Consider the following 19,917-nt stretch of genomic DNA (forward strand, 5'->3'; position numbering starts at 1 on the left):
TGGCTTGCAGAGTTTCTGCTGAAAAATCAGTTGTTAACTTTATGGGGATTCAGTTGTACGTTATGTGTTGCTTTTCCTTTGCTGCTTTTAATATTTTTTCTTTTTATTTAATTTTTGATAGTTTAATTAGTATGTGTCTTAGTGTGTTTCTCTTTGGATTTATCCTGTATGGTACTCTCTGTGCTTCCTGGACTTGATTGACTGTTTCCTTTCCCATGTTAGAGAAGTTTTCGACTATAATCTCTTCAAACATTTTCTCAGACCCTTTCTTTTTCTATTCTTCTTCTGGGATCCCTATAATTCGAATGTTGGTGTGTTTAATGTTGTCCCAGAGGTCTCTGAAACTGTCCTCAATTCTTTTCATTCTTTTTCCTTTATTCTGCTCCCTGGCAGTTATTTCCACCATTTTATCTTCCAGCTCACTTATCTGTTCTTCTGCCTCAGTTATTCTGTTATTGATTCCTTCTAGAGTATTTTTAATTTCAGTAATTGTGTTGTTCATCACTGTTTGTTTGCTCTTTAGCACTTCTAGGGCCTTGTTAAATGTTTCTTGTATTTTCTCCATTCTGGCTCTGAGATTTTGGATCATCTTTACTATCATCACTCTAAATTCTTTTTCAGGTAGGTTGCCTATTTCATCTCCATTTATTTGGTCTTGTAGGTTTTTACCTTGCTCCTTCGTCTGTAACATATATTTTTTGTCTTTTTTTTTTAATTTATTTTTTGATGCGTGGTGCTGTATTCCTGTCTTACTGGTTATTTGGCCTGAGACGTCCAGCACTGGGGTTTGCAGACAGTTTGATAGAGCTGGGTGTTGGTGCTGAGATGAGGAACTCTGGTAGGCCTCACTCAGATTGATATTCCTTGGGGTCTGAGGTTCTCTGTTAGTCCAGCAGTTTGCATTCGGAGCTCACACCACAGGAGCTTGTGTCTGACCTCCGGCCTGGGAACCAAGAAACTGCAAGCTTCGTGGTGCAATAAAAAAAAAAAAAAAAGGAAGAAAGAAAGAAAAAAAGGGAGCAGTACAATGTCAGAGAATAAAAAACAAAATGAAATCAGAAAGATAAAAAATATATTAGAAAAAATAAAACTATAATTGAAACAACTGCAACAAGGTGAAATAAAACCACAGCAAAAACAAGAAAAGAGAAAGGGGGGGTGGGGCAGCGAGCCAAAAGGAGAGATTACTAGCAAAGTATAAAGAATAAAAGTTAGAATAATAAAAGATTTATTAGGAAAAATAGAAATATAAAAGAATCAACAGTGAATCAGCAAGGTGAAACAGAACCTCAATGTAAAAGAGGGATAAAGAAGAGAAAAAAAAAAGGCCTAGGCTATGGGGGCGGAGTTTAGGTAGGGGGTGGAACTTAGGTGGGGGCAGGGTTTAGGGTGGGGTGGGTCCTAAGCGGGTGGGGGGTGATGTTTGAGCATGGGGCGGGGCCTAGATGGGGCTACGTTTAAGCGTGGGGCGGGGCCTCTGCTTAGGACCTGCACAGAAGGGGAGAGGCAGCACCTTGAGAGGAGGGCCTCTGGAGTGTGGGGTTCCGGAGTTTGGAGATAGGGCCCTGAGTGAGGGTGTGTGAGTGGGGTTTAGGCCCAGCTCTTTGGAGGGAGTCTCTGAGTGTAGAGGTAGGGCCCGGGGTGGGGGTGTAAGGGTGGGGTTTGGGCTCTGCGCAGCAGAAGGGAGGCTCTGAGGCCAGAGAATTAGGCCTGGGAGACCAACAGGCTTCCTGGTGCCTAAGTGGACAGGGAAAGCACTGGCCTGGTTCCCTTCTGTTCCTTTGTGCCCCTCCCCCACTGTCTCCCCCAGGGTCTCCCCTGTTGCCCCTCAACTCCTAACCGTGGGTGGATCCTGCTGGGTCTAGGAACTCCTTCCCTCCCCCAGCCACCCCTTGGGGTGCTGTCCCGGAGGTCCGGCCTTTACATTTGCTCTCCCTTACCTCCTTCCCACTCCCTCAGGACCCACCCAGCTGGAGGGGGCCTAGGTGGGCAGAGGATCAGGCCCGGGATCTCAACAGATTCCTGGAGGGTCCAAGTGCACAGGGGAAACCTGGCCACGCTTCTTTTTGATCCTCTGCCCTCCCAGTGGTTCCCCAATTTATCCCTTCCCCTCCCCCAGCTGCCCCTCAGGGGCACCATTCCCATCTGGCCTCCACTTCTCCTCCCCCTTCACTCCCCCAAGCCTCACGTCCTACCTGATCACTGGGGTTTCCTCCTGTCCCCTTAGGTGTCTGTGGTCCCCCGGGGTGCCGGGTAGGTGCCCTAGTTGTGAGGAGATACGAATTATGCTGCCTCCTACTACGCTGTCTTGACTCCGCCCCACCAGACTTTATCATTTTTATATGTCTTCATGATTAGTATTTTGATAACAACATCTGAGTTTCTTGAGGTAACATGCTATAATGTACTTAACCATGGCCTTATCTTTACGTATCTAAGTAAGTTAAGTCACCTTATAGGTTATAGGGTAATGAACATATTTGTGTGTAACACTTTTCTTCTTTTCAGTGATTGTTCAGGATAAATTCCCAGAAGTGGTATCACTTTGTTTGAGAAAGCACATCTGTACGGGTTATGACACAGTGCCTTGATTATTTCAAAAGTGTTTTATAAATTTACATTGTAACTGGCCATATATAGATATATCAGCTTTACCATAGTTGCAGAGCTGTATCTGTTTTGGAAAAGGAAGTTCTTAGGAAAAGATTAGGGCAGGAAAATAATTTATCTTTTGTTGTTGTTGTTATATGGAATGTTCTCTTTCAGCCATTTTGAACAACCGCAGATTATTCAGGTTCTCTCTGTCTAGTTTTGTGTTCTGGATTGTTTGGATTGTTAACAGCCTGTTTGCACATCTCAGTGGGAGGCTAACCTGAATGTTGGGAGATGTTAATCATCATAAATTATGACCAGCATAATCAGCTTCACACAAATTGTGTAGTACTTTGTGTTTAGAATCAGCAGAATTATTTGATAAGCTGAGTCAAGCCAATTCAGTTAGAGAGCCTAAGGTTGACACTTGCTGACATTTTCCTTTAAGGAGCATGCCTCCTGGGTGGTATTCCAGTTTGTTTCTCTCTTTCTTCTAATGGTTGGGTTCTTATTACAGTGGAGAGGTCAGGTAAAATGTGTCCTAGTCAGCAGTGATGTTTATCGGACTTTATTCTCAGATCATGGTTATATAAAAAATAAGAGACAGTAACTAGTGAATGAGTGTCCTTTTTTTAAAAAATAAATTTTATTTATTTATTTTTGGCTGTGTTGGGTCTTCGTTGCTGCACGGGCTTTTCTCTGGTTGTGGCAAGTGGGGGCTACTCTTTTTTGTGGTGCGCAGGCTTCTCATCGTGGTGGCTTCTCTTGTGGAGCATGGGCTCTAGGTGCACGGGTTTCAGTAGTTGTGGGTCGCGGGCTCTAGAGCACAGGCTCAGTAGTTGTGGCACACAGGCTTAGTTGCTCTGTGGCATGTGGGATCTTCCTGGACCAGGGCTCGAACTCGTGTCACCTGCATTGGCAGGCAGATTCTTACCACTGCACCACCAGGGAAGTCCCAGGTCCTTTTAAAAAAATTTTTTTTTTTCTCTCTGGGTCTTGTCTAAGAAATAGTTGACTACTCCACAATTACAAAGATTTTTCACCTATGTTTTCTTCTAGGACTTTTATAGTTTTAGCTTTTACATTTAGATATATATTCCATTTTGAGTTAATTTTTTGTCTATAGTATGGATTACCAGTTCTAGTACCATTTGCTGAAAAGGACTGTTGATGAAAATCAATTGAAAAATTGATTTGTGGATCTATTTCTGAATTTTCTATTATGTTCCATTAAATGAGCTTGTTGGGATTTTTATTGGGATTGTCTTGAATCTATCAAGTTGGGGAGACTTGATATCTTACTTTCTGAATTAGGTTGATATTATTTTTTTCTTTATTCTTAGTTAGAATTCACCAGTGATTAATGTCAGATGGCCTTGGGTTTTCTTTATGGAGGGGTTTTTAATTAGAAATTCAAATTGTTTAATAGATGTAAGGCTATTCAGATTTTCTGTTTCTTCTTGTCTCAGTTTTCATAATTTATGTTTTTCAGTGATTTTTTTGTCTGTTTGTTTCAGTTAAGTCAGTGTTTCTCAGTCCTTTTTTCATTACTGTTCCCTGAAGGATCCTTTTTAGACTTTGTTTTCCTAGCCACCACTGTCCCCATGAAATTTTAATACCACAGATAATGCTATATATCCTGTTTATGTACTGACTTATATATCCATTTTTTATATGTAAAGAGAGTAAGATTTTTTTGGACTTCCAAGAACCAGTTTTTGTCCACTTGGGGATGATATCATGCCTATTGAGAATGAATGATCTGGTTTGTCAAATTTATTGGCATAAAATTGTCCACAATATTCCCATATTATCCTTTTCATGAGTGTAGAATCTGTAGTATTACATCCCCTCTTTTATTATTGTGTTGTTAACTTACATGTTTCCTTTTTCTCCTTCATCAGTTTAATTAGAGTTTTATAAATTTTATTGACCTTTTAATGGAATCAATTTTTGGTATTAAATTTTTTTTTTATCCTGAAGCTTTTTTAAAAATTTATTTATTTACTTAATTTTGGCTGCATTGGGTCTCCTTTTTTGTGTGCGGGCTTTGTCTAGTTGTGGTGAGCAGGGGCTACTCTTTGCTGTGGTGTGTGGGCATCTCATTGCGGTGGCTTCTCGTTGCAGAGCATGGGCTCTAGGCATGTGGGCTTCAGTAGTTGTGGTGAGTGGGTTCAGTAGTTGTGGTGAGCAGGTTCAGTAGTTGTGGCTCGTGTGCTTTAGAGCACAGGCTTAGTACCTGTGGTGCACAGGTTTTGGTGCTCCGCGGCATGTGGGATCTTCCCAGAGCAGGGTTGAAACCGTGTCCTCTGCATTGGCAGGTGGAATCTTAACCACTGCACTGCCAGGGAAATCCCTAAATTTTTTTTTCTTTTTTTAAATTTATTTTTGGCTGCATTGGGTCTTCCTTGCTGCATGCGGGCTTTCTCTAGTTGTGGTGAGCAGGGGCTACTCTTCGTTGCGGTGCATGGGCTACTCATTGTGGTGGCTTCTCTTGTTGCGGAGCATGGGCTCTAGGCACATGGGCTTCAGTAGTTGCAGCATGGCGGCTCAGTAGTTGTGGCGTGCGGGCTCAGTAGTTGCAGCTCGTGGGCTCTAGAGCGCAGTCTCAGTGGTTGTGGTGCATGGGCTTAGTTGCTCCGTGGCATGTGTGATCTTCCTGGCCCAGGGATTGTACTGGTGTCCCCTGCATTGGCAGGTGGATTCTTAATCACTGTGCCACCAGGGAAGTCCCTTTTTTTCTTTATTGTATGCCATCTTCTATTTCATTGATTTCTGCTCTTTATATTTCTTTCTTTCTTCTTACTCTGGGTGAATTTCACTCTTCATTTTTTGGTTTTTTAAAGAGGAAAGCTTGGATCTCTTATTTTAAACTTTTCTTCTTTTCTAATACGATCATGTATAGCTATACATTTCCCTGTAAACATTGTGTTAGGTACCTTCCACAGATTTTGATATGTTATGCTTTCATTCTCATTAAGGTCACTTCAGATTCATTTGGGTGAATTTTTTATGTTGAGATTCAATTTTAGGGATCCTTCATCCTTATTGATTTTATTTTACTTTTTAAAAATAGGTTTAACCTTTACCTGGTTAAGTCAAGGATATACAAAAAGGTATATGCAAAGAAATGTCACTCCCTCCCTACCCCTTCCACTTTTTGCCCAACTACCTATATATAACCACATGCATTAGTTTCTAATTTTTCCTTCCTATGTCAGTCTTTGCAAAAAGTAGCATACTGTATACTCTTTTGTGTTTTTTTTTAACTTAATACCGTATCTTTGAAATCATTCTGTTCCCAGACCATAGATACCTTACTTATTCTTCTTTACAGTTTTATGTATGTATACCAGAGTTTATTCAAGCAATGTCCTATTGTAGTCATTATGTGGACTCTGGTGTTTTGCAAATTCAAACAGTGTTGCAGTGAAAAATATAGTGCATATTTACTTTTTAAAAAAATTGGAAATATATCATTAGAGTAAATTGCTAGAATTGGGATTGCTGTTTCATATATGTAGTTTGTTAGACATTGCCAAAATCCTCTCCATAGGGAATATACAAAATGGCAATATTCTTATTTTTTTTATATTGGAGTAAATGTTGTGTTAGTTTCTGCTGTACAATGAAGTGAATCAGCTATATGTATATGTATATCCCCTCCCCCTTGGACCTCCCTCCCACCCCCACCCCCCACCCCCCTCATCTAGGTTGTCACAGAGCATCGAGCTGAGCTCCCTGTGCTATACAGCAGGTTCCCACTAGCTATGTATTTTACACATGGTAGTGTATTTATGTCAAACCTAATCTCTCAATTCATCCCAGTGTCTCCTACCCCCCATGTCCACATGTCCGTTCTCTACATCTACATCTCTGTTCCGGCCCTGCAAATAAGTTTATCTGTACTGTTTTTCTAGATTGCACATATATGTGTTAATATACGATATATGTTTTTCTCTTTCTGGCTTACCTCACTCTGTATGACAGACTCTAAAATGGCGATATTCTAATTCTGTCATTTCTATTTATTAGCTGGAATAATTCTTTAAAGAGAAACTTCTTTTCATCTGGTTGGTTACCCAGTAGTATAGCTTGTGTTGGAAGAGTAGAACAAAAGCTTGATTCTCTATCCTTTCATTTACCAGTTTTCAGAATAGTTGATTCACTAATATTCTTCAACAGTGACCAGTTAGTTGTTTTCTTTTTTTAAGTACTATTATAAACTCATAGATTTAGACATATTTAGTGTGTTTTAATTCATTGCATTCATTATCCTTATTGATGTTCCAGTGGTCCCATTTTTAGCCAGTGAGAACCTTTTTAAGTTGGCTCGTGAGTTCTTTTGATATGACCCTAGTTATATCGGATAGATTCATTGCTCACAGATATGATAGATATTCTAGTTCATCTTCTACATTTCATGCTACAGACTTGGAATCAACTATTTCTCTCCGAGGTAACCCAGTTGCTCTTAATGGGAAGTGGTGTTTGGAGATGAAATTCTGGTCGTTAGAAATGTTCTTTTCTACTGGGTAAATCAGAGGATTCTGAAGAGTAAAATTATTCTAGTTAAATGTTGAGCTTGAAGCAAATATGTATAAAGTGATATGTAGCAAAAAGCCCTGGAGTGGGAGTTAGTTCCTCTTATTTATTCATTCACCAGATATTTATTGAATATCTACCAGGTGCCAGGTACTCTTTTCTTGTGCTGGAGATACAACAGTGAACAAAAATAGGCAGAAACTCTGCCTTCATAGGAGTTCACAGTCTAGTTAACCCAGGATTCTTGTAACTGCTGCTACTGATCTTTGCCAGCACCTTACCTTTTGGGGCTTTCCTCATTTGTAAAATTATAAAATTGTACTAAATGGTCTGTAGTGTCTCTGCTTGAAAAGTTGAATAATTTTGTTTCTTGTCTACGTGCTGATTCAATGTTTGTGGTGTCCCTCTCTCTCTTTTCCCGATGTTCTTACAGAAATGACAGAAGAAGAACAGTTTGCTCTGGCTGTCAAAATGAGTGAACAGGAAGCTAGGGAGGTGAACAGCCAGGAGGAGGAAGAAGAGGAGCTCTTGAGGAAAGCCATTGCTGAAAGCCTGAATGTAAATATGCTATGTGGAAAAAGTTTGTGAGGATTCATCAGCAATAGTTTTTTATTTCTGCAGTGTTATGGCTGCATTAGGAACTAGTTATAGTAGTTCATACAGTTTTCAAGTAACAGATATTTCCCATAATAATTTTTAAGTCTGTGTTGAATTGTTGATGAACTCAATTTGAAGTGTTTTGTTAATTCTGTATGAAAGTTTTCCGTCTCACAGATTTTCAGTCCATAGCTTAAGAGAACCATAGTAGTTGGCAGCTTCTGAAAAGAGTTATTGAGTGTCAAGAAACCAAAAGGGAGCAAGATAAGCAAGATAGATGAAACTCCCTTGTTTTGTGGGGAGAGCAAAGGGAATGAGAACCAGAGGTGGGTTATGGAGAGAAAAAATGAGCAGTCTTAAAATTTTTCAAATATTTAATTGTGATTTGAATATGTGTAATTGAAATTATTTTAAATGTGAAAGATATTTGCCAGTGGCAGGTCGTGAGCCATCCTTTATGCCATTCACCTCTCTATATTAGAAAAGGGTTTAGTATAGTGTTCTAGTATAGCACTTTGCACATAGTAGGCATGCAGTATATGTTGTGGAATTCATTTGAATTGAGCATCTACGTTTTGGAGAGGAGAATCTCTTAGGGACGGTGGACTCCCTTTCTTGTCCTTTCCTGTGACCCTTCCTGTATAGCTGTCTTAATAATAAACCTGGTCTGGTGTGGGATCACTTGTTTCAGAGTTGCCGGCCTTCTGATGCTTCTGCTACCAGATCTCGACCTCTGGCCGCTGGACCATCTTCACAGTCCCACCAAGAGAAAACCACAGACTCTGGGACCACTGAAGGCATGTCTCCCTGTTCTGGCTCCTTCTCATCAAGTATAACCATATCACAGGGATATCATGCTGAGAGTAGATATACAGAAATGTCCAGAATCCCTTTGGTGGTATTAAAGAGGTTAAATCAGAAAGTAGTTGAGATCTCACTAATATCCAGCATACTTTTATCTCCAAGGAAAAGCCAACTTTTGGTTAAACCCAAAGAAGAGCCTTTTTTTACCCACTTTATGTAATTCTTGATAACTTACCAAGCCCTCTTAATAAAAAATGGTTTGTCCTTAGCCCTACTTTTTCTCAAATACCTACAGGCATATGGCAGCTGGTACCTCCATCACTGTTTAAAGGCTCACATATCAGTCAGGGAAACGAGTCTGAGGAAAGAGAGGAGCCTTGGGACCGCACTGAAAACACTGAAGAGGAGCCGGTCTCTGGCAGCTCAGGAAGCTGGGACCAGTCAAGCCAGCCAGTGTTTGAGAATGAGAACGTTAAATGTTTTGACAGATGTACTGGCCACTTGGCTGAGCGCACACAGTGTGGGAAGCCACAGGAAAGTACTGGGAAGGGTTGTGCTTTTCACAAAGCTGCCCAGGGTAGGGGGGACACATCTAGGCACTGTTTGCCTACCCCAGCAGATGCCAAAGGTCTCCAGGACATTGGGGGCACTGTGCACTACTTCTGGGGTATTCCATTCTGCCCTGCTGGAGTAGACCCTAACCAATATACCAAGGTCATTCTCTGCCAGTTGGAGGTTTATCAAAAGAGCCTGAAAATGGCTCAGAGGCAGCTCTTAAAAAAAAAGGGGTTTGGGGAACCAGTGTTACCTAGACCTCCTTCTCTGATCCAGAATGAATGTGGCCAAGGAGATCAGGCTAGTGAAAAAAATGAACGCATCTCAGAAGATATGGGAGATGAAGACAAAGAGGAGAGGCAGGAGTCTAGGGCATCTGTCTGGCACTCAAAAACCAAGGATTTCCAAGAAAGCCCAATTAAAAGCTTGAAAGAGAAACTTTTGTTGGAGGAAGAACCAACAACCAGTCATGGTCAGGTAAGGGTCAGTGATGCTGTAATTAAGGATGATTAAAGAAAGGATTATTTTAGCTATCTGTTCTTTTTGTGTTTTTGCCCCCCTGATTTTTAAAGTAGCATATGCTCACTGTGGAAAATTAGGAAAGTACAGAAGAGTGTAAAGAAGAAAAAATTGCCCATAATCCCAGCACTAAGAGGCAATCATTATTATTTCTGTGCATATAAAAATACTTTTTTCTTTTTAATTTTTCAACAAAATGAAGGCTCTTCTGTGTAAACTTTGTTCCTTTCCCCTATTTAATAGCTTATCTTTGATCTTTTCCTATTATGTATACTTGAAAACATTATTCTATCAGATGGATATATCATAAATTTATTTTTTGTTTTAAAATATGTATATCTAAAAAGTTAAGGTTTTGAATAGGTAATAATGTTCAACTGGCTCAAAATTCAAAAAGATATAAATAAAAAGTTTGTCTCCTATCCCCATCCCCAGCCAACCAGTTCCCCTCCCTGGAGTCAACATTTATTACTAGTTTCTAGTGTATCCTTCCAAGATATTTCATGTAGTACAAGCAAATGTGTATACATATTCTTTTCCTCACTTTTTACACAGCATATTCCACATTATTCTGCACATTGCTTTTTTCATTTACTATCTCTGTGAGATCATTCTATAATAGTGCCTAAAAATTTTCTTCTTTTTGGGCGGGGGTGAGGGGACTGTGTAATATGTCATGTATGGATGAGTTTATCTAGCGCCCCTATTGGTGGACATTTAGGTCGTTTCCAAAATAATAGTTACAAACACTACTGCAGTGATTATCACTCTTTTTTTTTTCTTAATTAGAAGAGGATTATTACTCTTGTGCATAAGATGTTTCATCTACATGGGAGATTTTGTAGGATAACTTCTTGTTGATATAATTGGTGAATCAAAGTATATATATATTTACAATTTTGCTAGCTGTTCGTAAATTGCCTTCTGTAGAGGTTGTATGAGTACCAGCTTCCCCATACCCATACCAGTACAGTATTATCAGGACTGTACTGCCAGTCTGAGAGATGAAACATAGTATCACAGTCTTTTTTTTTTTTTGGCTGTGTTGGGTCTTCATTGCTGCGCACGGGCTTTTTCTAGTTGTAGCGAGTGGGGGCTACTCTTTGTTGTGGTGCGTGGGCTTCTCACTGCTGTGGCTTCTCTTGTTGCGGAGCACAGGCTCTAGGCACATGGGCTCAGTAGTTGCGGCACGTGGGCCCTAGAGCATGCGGGCTTCAATAGTTGTGGTGTGAGGGCTCAGTAGTTGTGGCGTGAGGGCTCAGTAGTTGTGGCTCGTGGGCTCTAGAGTGCAGGCTCAGTAGTTGCGGTGCCTGGGCTTAGTTGCTCCGTGGCATGTGGGATCTTCCCAGAGGGATCAAACCCATGTCCCCTGCATTGGCAGGCGGATTCTTAACCACTGCTCCATCAGGGAAGTCCCACAATGCAGTCTTAATTTTCACTTTTCTCCTGTGTAGTTGAGACCTATTTGTATTTCCTTTTCTGTCTCTTTAGATCTTATGGGCATTTTTCTTTTACCGTAGTCTTTTTCTTAGTGGTTTGTAGGCACCCTTTATGTATTAGGGGAAGTGGTCCTTTGTGTTAGGAAATGCAGATAGTTTTCCAGTTTATTTTTTCCCTCACATAATGGTGTATTTCTGATTTTGCTTTTGGTGATTTTCAGTAATTTACTGAAAACAATTCCCTGTTTGGAGACATTTAGGTTGCCTTTTAAGTCTTTTTCTGAGATATCTAGATAATATTATATAGATATATAAGTTGCATATGTAATAGAGTAAGCTTATATTCTATCTTTTCTATTTTTTCTCTAAGTATTATAAAAACAATCATATAATTACGAATTCTTTATAAACTAATTTTCAAGAGTATTCTGTTTTATTACTTTACTATTTTTTGTCACTGTTTCTGTTATTGGACTCTTAAGTTTTTGGTTTTGTTTTGCTAATATCCTGTTCTGTCTCTTTTATGATAAGGGTTCAAGATATGGTAGCTATGAGAAATTTCATAGCATTGTGTAGAGAGCATGGATTTGGAGTTTGAATTTTGACTTTAGCGTTTTAGTGACTCTGCCTTTGAGAAAGCCATTTAGCCTCTGAATCTCAGTTTAAAAACATCTGTAAACATCTGTAAAATGGGAGTAGTAATTCATATCTTTCAGTAGTTTTAATGATTAAAGTGAATTATGTGAATGTCTAGTATAATGCTTAGGAGATTATAGCCACTCAGTAAATGGTAGTTTTCTCTAAGGGACCAGAAGGTTATTCATTGAGAATATGTATGGAAATTATTCTTCCCTAACAACCTTTTTCATTCACATTCTAGAAACATAGCTATGTGGGAGGAGAAAACATTTTTCTTAACAGTTCTTCTAGTGACTTGCCTCTTTTCCAAAGGAAAGTTAGGTTATGCTTATAACATTTTATTTATTCATTGTGATTCAGAGATACTTCCTCTTTTTTTTTTTCTTTGCGGTATGTGGGCCTCTCACTGTTGTGGCCTCTCCCGTTGCGGAACACAAGCTCCGGACGCGCAGGCTCAGCGGCCATGGCTCAGCTCTGCGGCATGTGGGATCTTCCCAGACCGGGGCACGAACCCGTGTCCCCTGCATCGGCAGGCGGACTCTCAACCACTGCGCCACCAGGGAAGCCCGATACTTCCTCTTAAAAGAATAAAGTAACTCCACAGAGTGAACACTTAATGATTTACTGTAATTCAAGTCATTAGCTTGAAAGATCCCAGGGGCCAGAGTTCTAGAGCATAGACTTGTGTCAGGTTCTGAGGTTTGAAAGCAGTGCCTTTAGAATAGTCTGGAAGTGGTTAGAACCTAGTGGCTGGCCTTATTAGGTTGAAGTTCTCTAACTTCATGAACAGGCCACCAAATACTACACATGGTATTATTAATTGGTACTGTTTGGCTATAACAAACTAAATCAAGCTAGCTTAATTAAAAAGAGGACTTCATCATAAGGAAATAGGGTACCTCATAAATTCTGAAACAGAATGGTAAACCAAGCCTGGATAAGGCACTAGGTCTGGAAGATTCGTCTGTATCTCGTAGTTATATTGTGTCTGCTTCATTTTCCTCCCTGCAAACTGGCTTCCTTTGCTTCTCTGTTTCACGTGGTAAGTGGAAGATATTGATCCTACAGTTCCCAAAGGTTAAATACAGGTTACAGGAGATTTATTCTTTCCCAGTTCCAACTTCAAACTTCTAGGAAATGGCTTATGGCCCATTTAGAGTTAGTAGCCATCCCCAGCCCAGTTGTCTGTGGCCCAAAGCGGGTATGTTCCAAATTGTACAAATGGCTGTGAGCTCACTGCTATCCTGCAGTGCGAGGGGTGAGGAACAGTCCTCAGTAAAAGGAGACCAGGTAGACAACCTAGTAAATATTCAGTTTAGTCATTAACATTATTTTTAGAAATCACTTAGAACTATTGAAAAATGCAAAAAAGTGTAAAGAACAAAGTTGAAAGTATCCACAGTCCTACCATCCAGTGATGTATTCCTTCATCTTTTTTTCTATGCCTATTTTTTTGTATGGTTTATATCATATTACTATATTTTTATATTTTTAAGTTAACATTATGTAAACTTTCTTATGATGTTAAAATTATAGATCTCATTTTTAATTACTATAATATTTTGGCTTATAAGTTTATGGTAATATTTAAATCATTTTCCTATTGCTGGGTATTTCAGTTTTGTGATTAACATCTTTCTAAGTAAAACTTTTATTTATTTAAGATTAGTGTCTTTAAACAAACGTAGTAAGGTGGATAGCTAGTGGGAAGCAGCCGCATGGCACAGGGATATTAGCTCGGTGCTTTGTGACAGCCTGGAGGGGTGGGATAGGGAGAGTGGGAGGGAGGGAGACGCAAGAGGGAAGACATATGGGAACATATGTATATGTATAACTGATTCACTTTGTTATAAAGCAGAAACTAACACACCATTGTAAAGCAATTATACCCCAATAAAGATGTTAAAAAAAAAAAAGATTAGTGTCTTTAGAGATAGGGAGCCAGAAAAATGCTGGGTTAAAGAGTTAGGAACATAAAAAAAAAAGACCTGCTATTTACTGCTAAATTGCTTTTAAGAAAGATTGTTCAAATTTTTACACTCATTCCTTCCAGCAATGTATGAGAATGCCTAGTTCACTGCAGCCTTGCTAATGTAGAATAGCATCTTTAAAAAAACAAAACAGAGAAATCAACTTAACTAATTTTATAGGCAAATAATGAAGGTCTTGCAATTGTAATTTCTTGTCTTATCTTGGTCTTTTGCTTTCAGGAACTGTGGGTAGAAAGAGTTTGTTACACATTTTCTGTTGATTATGGCTTTGCTGGAACTGTCCACATTTGAGACACCTTGGTTGATAGAGATAGCAAGAGAGTCCCAGAAATAGGGACTCAGAGAAACATTCACCCTGGGGCAAATTGCTTAGGTTATAAAAACTTGACATAGACTGAACAGCTTGGATCAGATGATAACTGGTTTCTGGCATCACTGCAATTATAGGGCAGTTGTTAATGAAGATGGAGAGGTCATCTTGATGGCTGTACAGCAGGTAGAGGAGGGTTAGTATATTGATGTGGTCCCTACTTTTTAGGGTCTGATCCTTAATTTTTCAGTCCAGGAACTGGGATTTCTTTCTTAGAAATGACCAGATTCTGTGGGAATGTGAGAACTGACTTTGATTAACCAAATTTCAAGCTGGTATGTGTACCAAATGTCAGTTTATTAATTTATTATGGAAGAGAGACATTTTCATTAACCAGAATACTCAAGCCCACCATCATACCTTTTTCTAGGATGAAGGAATCTGGAAGGCTGAAATAATAATCAGAAAATGGAAGTTTTAAGGGGTGATTCAACTAGTCTTTGGAAAGACCTGATAAGCTACTAGTGCCTGCAGCAGAGGACATTTCTGTGGTGATCAGATGATGTGTCTGTTAACTTTCACTTCCAGACCATGGTATTGAAGACACTGCTTGATTCTGTGTCTTTGGATTTTTCCCTTTTAGATTTGTTGCTAACTATCCCTTTCCATTAACATATTATTTGTTCAGGCAGAGTGCAATGTCTTGATTAGGCCACAGCTTCCTTAGTGAAAGTTACATTCCTGTCATGCTTCTCTGTTCACCTTGATTAGACTTGGATATTGTAATCAAATTTTGTCTGCTTGTTTTGCTGTGTTATTTTCATATTCTGGAAGAACCTTACTTTACCTGTCTTTAGATTACTGCCATTGAGGTATAAGTTTAGGAATTAAAAATGGTTTATTGAAATGAAGACAGTCTTGGGGGATTCTATGTTGACAATGGTTAGGAAGAAAATTATTTGACTAAACAACATAGCTGTAGTGGTTAGAGCATGGATTTTGGAGTCAGAAAGGCCCAGGCTCCACTTTGAACAGCTCTGTGATTTTGGGAAGATTATTTAACCTGTCAAAGTTTCACTTTCCTCATTTCTAAAATAAATTAATAGCTTCTACCTCAGAAGGTTCTTGTGAAGGTTAAAGGAGATAATACATGTAAAGGGATTAGCATAGGCCTGGCACATAATAGGTGTACAATAATTTTTTTAAAAAATTACACTGGGAAAAAGGAAGAGATATGTTTAGCCTGAGGTAGAGGTGGAGGTATCTCATAACTTATTAATCAGTACCTTGTTTGCTTCTGAAGCCAAAGGCTTATTAGTTGGCTAGTCATTCTAACAAGGTAAAATTCTGTTAAACGGACACCAGGTGTCAGTATTTACCTCTTTTTTTTTTTTTTGAGATAGAAATAAAACTGTTTTGTCACCACTGAGTTCACACAGTCAGGTGAAGTATTTATTTCTGTTGTATTTTAGTCCTTTTGACAGTTTTGTTCAGCCCTCATTTGTCATAATGACTACATTCCCAATCATTGTACAGCTTTATCTTCCCTTTGACTGAAGGCTCATCTAGGCTATTCCTGTTTTTAGTATATTTCATCATTTACCTGAGTGGTATAGAGGTGCCTAACTTGTTTAGGTTATTTATATCCTGTTAGGAGACTCTGAAAATTTCAGCCAGTAGCTTTACATCTATTGGAATAAGCCTCACAGCCCAGGCACTTCCTCAGAAGTACCCGTAAGGCAGCAGTAGCTACTTTCTCCACACTCTGCTGTGCACCTACATTTAATGAGTTAACATTTGCACCAACTCTATTATTATTATTATTATTTTTTGCGGTATGCGGGCCTCTCACTGTTGTGGCCTCTCCCGTTGCGGAGCACAGGCTCCGGACGCGCAGGCTCAGCAGCCATGGCTCACGGGCCTAGCCACTCCACGGCATGTGGGATCTTCCTGGACCGGGACACGACCCGTGTCCCCTACATCGGCAGGGGGACTCTCAACCACTGCGCCACCAGGGAGACCCCCAACTCTACTGTTAATCAAAGAAAATAATTTTTTTTCTTAGTCCCTATTTGTTACGTTTCTTAAAAGATATCTTTGTGGCCACATATTAAAACCATAGTGGCAGATTTTTAGCAAAAGGAATCTTTATAACCCTTTCTTTTGGATAGCCTATGTTATGGCTTGGTTGTGCAAGAGAGACTTCTTTCCACTGAGAACTGAACTTTTCTCTGTATCTCTTCCATCCACAACAAAAGCTTCATAATTGCTTTTCTGAAATCATAATTCATTTGACTCACCAATTAATATTTATACATCTTACATTTTACACAGTGCATCATATATATTATCTTGTTTAATTCTCACAATAACACTCTGTGAGGCAATTGTTAATACTATTTTAAGATGAGGAAGCAGATTCAGATGTGACTTACCCAAGATTACAAAGTTAACAGCTGATTCACCCATGATTTAAATTCCAGTGTTCTGACTCCACAGGATATGTTCTTTTTATTTAAACTCACTGACTTTTGTAAAATGTTTTATTCTTATTACTAATTGCTGAGTGATAATGTTGAACAATTAAATTTTTTTTTAAAAGGAAGAGAAACCAGTTCATCTGTGCCTATATATTTAGGATGTTACATATTTCTTTGCAGTCTTCCCAAGGGCTGTTCGTTGAAGAAACTTCTGAAGAAGGAAATTCTGTACCTGCCCCACAGAGGTAAAATTATATGTCATTATGGGTCTGAATTCTTCTCTGATAGTACCAGAATAAAAGAGATGAACCACATGAGTGACACTGTATTGGAACAGCTTTCCCAGGGACCTTTTGGCTCTTTTATACACACAGCCTAGGAGAAATCATTATCTCCTAGTTCTCAAATATGCATCTTATAGAAGTCTAGAATATTAGGGTGGAAGAGATCTTAGAGGTTTACTTGTCTAATCCAACCGTCTTGGCACAAATTCCATCTGTACTATTCCTGAAAAGTGGTTACATCCTGTTACTCTCTCTCTCTCTTTTTTTTTTTTTTTTTTTTTTTGCGGTACGTGGACCTCTCATTGCCGTGGCCTCTCTCGTTGCGGAGCACAGCCTCCGGACGTGCAGGCCCAGCGGCCATGGCTCCCAGGCCCAGCCGCTCTGCGGCATGTGGGATCTTCCCGGACCGGGGCATGAACCTGTGTCCCCTGCATCGGCAGGCGGACTCTCAACCACTGCGCCACCAGGGAAGCCCCATCCTGCTACTCTCTTAACTAACTATACTAGCTTCCTATGCCAATAAGAAGGGCTCTAGACTGATTTCTTCATGGTCCTAGTCCTTTCTCCCTTTGTTCCCTCTGCTTATGCTTATTTTATCTGCATATGTAAACCATACACATCTTTTAAGTCTGCTCTTAAGATTTGCATTCTCTTTGAAGCTTTTATATTTTTCAGGCCACACAGAACCTGTATCACCCTCACTCCTTATCCTATGCCACTTTTAATCTGATTTTGTCTCATCTTTCCTTAAATGGTTGTATTTGTATTACCTCCTCAGTTATTCTTGATGGTTTGATTGATGGGGTTACCTTCTTAAATCTTCTCACTTTAATAATATGCAGAGGTTGATTGGTTACAAACTACACTTATTGACTAGATCAGGCTTCCAATTACTTTTCCCTTTTATTGGTAGTTGACGTTTGAGGATTACTCAAGAGCTTAATTTTGTGTTAACTGACCTTCATCTCCCAAACAGAAGTTGAGACCCAATTGCCATTTGTCATTTTGTAATTTAGTTGGTGTTCTTAGGCTTTTGGTTAAGTTGATAGTACTAGGTATTTCTTCCTGAGCTAAAGAATATGGCTGTGGTTTGATTCTCCTGCTGTTAAGACAGTTTTGGAAGTGGTTTTAACCAGAGTAGGCCTTCTGCTTCCTGCAGGCCACTCTGCTTTGTTGTGGTGAGCCTTCTGCAGAGCAGATGTAGGTTTTAATAAATGATTATTCGCTTTGTCACCAGGAGAGAGTTGGAATTGCAGGCAATGCGGTTTGACTTCAAATTGATTAGCCCATTTTATAAATGTCAGCAAATTGTTTTGTGATGGACCCTTTGAATAGAGCTCTAATGTTACGTGCCGAATAAACTGTCTCTGGCTTAGGTTTATAACAAATGCTCTGAGGTGTTTTATTTAGAGGGAGAAATCACTTGTGGTTTCCTATCAGGATTTAGTTATTTATCATGTATCAGTGGTGGTTATTCTCTCTTCTTTGTGGTTCTTGGTTGATGTGAGGATTTGTGTGTGTTTTTTTTGTTCTTTTTGTTTGTTTGTTTGTTTTGCGGTATGCGGGCCTCTCACTGTGGTGGCCATTCCCGTTGAGGAGCACAGGCTCTGGATGTGCAGGCTCAGCGGCCATGGCTCACGGGCCCAGCCGCTCCGTGGCATGGGGGATCTTCCCGGACCGGGGCACGAACCCGTGTCCCCTGCATCGGCAGGCAGACTCTCAACCACTGTGCCACCAGGGAAGCCCGAGGATTTGTGATTTTAAGCGTTCTCTTGCATACTTGATCAGTCTAATCGTAAAGCTCTGTGAAGCATGACGGGGCTAGCTCAGATGCTCAGATCTCTTAGCCATGTGTTCCTATGTCAGGAAGAGATTGCACTCCATGAATAGGCAGGGTAAACCAGAAGGTTGCATGAGGGGTGCCATTCATAATTATGTTTTTCTCAGAAGAGATATTCAACTTGATTGGGCAGATTTTTAAAAAAAATAAATTTACTTATTTATTTTTGGCTGTGTTGGTTCTTCGTTTCTGTGTGAGGGCTTTCTCTAGTTGTGGTAAGCGGGGGCCACTGCTCATCGCGGTGCGGGGGCCACTCTTCATCGCGGTGTACGGGCCTCTCACTGTCGCAGCCTCCCTTGTTGGGAGCACAGGCTCCAGATGCGCAGGCTCAGTAGTTGTGGCTCACGGGCCCAGTTGCTTCACAGTATGTGGGATCTTCCCAGACCAGGGCTCGAACCTGTGTCCCCTGCATTGGCAGGCAGATTCTCAACCACTGCGCCACTAGGGAAGCCCCGGTTGGGCAGATTTTTGTTGTAGGGCAGTTTGGAATTGTATCTTGTTTTGTTGCTTGGAGAGCCATATCTTGAGATAAAGAGGAAATTTAACTGCAAGGTGAGGGGAAAGCTATTGTGTTGTCAGAAGAATCTTTATATCTTCTCTTATGAGTTTACAAATCTCTAGCTTTCAGAAGGCTGAGATGGAGGCTATAAAACACTTTTGACATCCTTATATTAGAGTGGATTTTTTTGTCTGGTAGTCCTTACCCTTCAGCCTTCCTTTGTGAAGACTTCAAAAGGGGGTTCTTTTCATTCAGTGATTTCACTGGAACCAAAGTTGTAAGTATATTTATTTTCCCTGTTTTTGGCTTGGAGTTTTCACTACTGATTCCTTGCATCCCTGTTGTGCTTTTGCAGTATTGGACAGCAGGTATCAGATTACCTGTGGCTTTGTGAATGACCATTGCTTTTGGCCCCATGTTCTGATTTATTTTACTGGGAATTCACTGGGGGTTTTGTTCTTTTTTCAGCATTGCTGCTTTGAACAGTAAGAGAAGCTCAGTCCTTATGCCAGAGAGTTCTGCAGAGGAAATCACTGTGTGTCCTGGTAAGTACCCCACTGTGATTTTACTAGTTTCTGATCCCTAGCTATCTACCTTTTTGTGCCTTTTAATTTTTCTGACTTGTCCAACCCACTCTCAGGAGGTTTACGTGTGATTGATTTGTGTGTGTGTCTACACACACACACACACACACACACACACACACACACACATTTTTGATGGACATTGGCTCTGCTTCTCACCTTTTCTCTTCTTAGAGATAGTTTAGTTTAAAATTAACATGGCTCTTTTGTTTGCTTGTTGGCATACTAGCCTCATCAGA

At 40.0% G+C, this 19,917-nt stretch overlaps 1 protein-coding gene across 5 annotated transcripts in view; it reads left to right on the top strand.

Annotated features, from left to right (window-relative positions):
• UIMC1 (ubiquitin interaction motif containing 1) overlaps positions 1–19,917 on the top strand; it is a 137,831-nt gene that overhangs the window by 66,804 nt on the left and 51,110 nt on the right. For 4 of the 5 annotated variants that reach the window (XM_032626466.1, XM_032626468.1, XM_032626464.1 and 1 more), the window contains exons 4-8: positions 7,571–7,695; positions 8,426–8,531; positions 8,834–9,570; positions 16,652–16,716; positions 19,563–19,639. In XM_032626466.1, the coding sequence (XP_032482357.1) occupies positions 7,571–7,695; positions 8,426–8,531; positions 8,834–9,570; positions 16,652–16,716; positions 19,563–19,639 (1,110 nt within the window). The remainder of the gene's footprint in view (positions 1–7,570; positions 7,696–8,425; positions 8,532–8,833; positions 9,571–16,651; positions 16,717–19,562; positions 19,640–19,917) is intronic. The other variant, XM_032626469.1, reaches the window with a different exon arrangement.

This window comes from Phocoena sinus, chromosome 3 (assembly GCF_008692025.1).
Source record: "Phocoena sinus isolate mPhoSin1 chromosome 3, mPhoSin1.pri, whole genome shotgun sequence".
Classification (NCBI taxonomy): Eukaryota; Metazoa; Chordata; class Mammalia; order Artiodactyla; family Phocoenidae; genus Phocoena; species Phocoena sinus.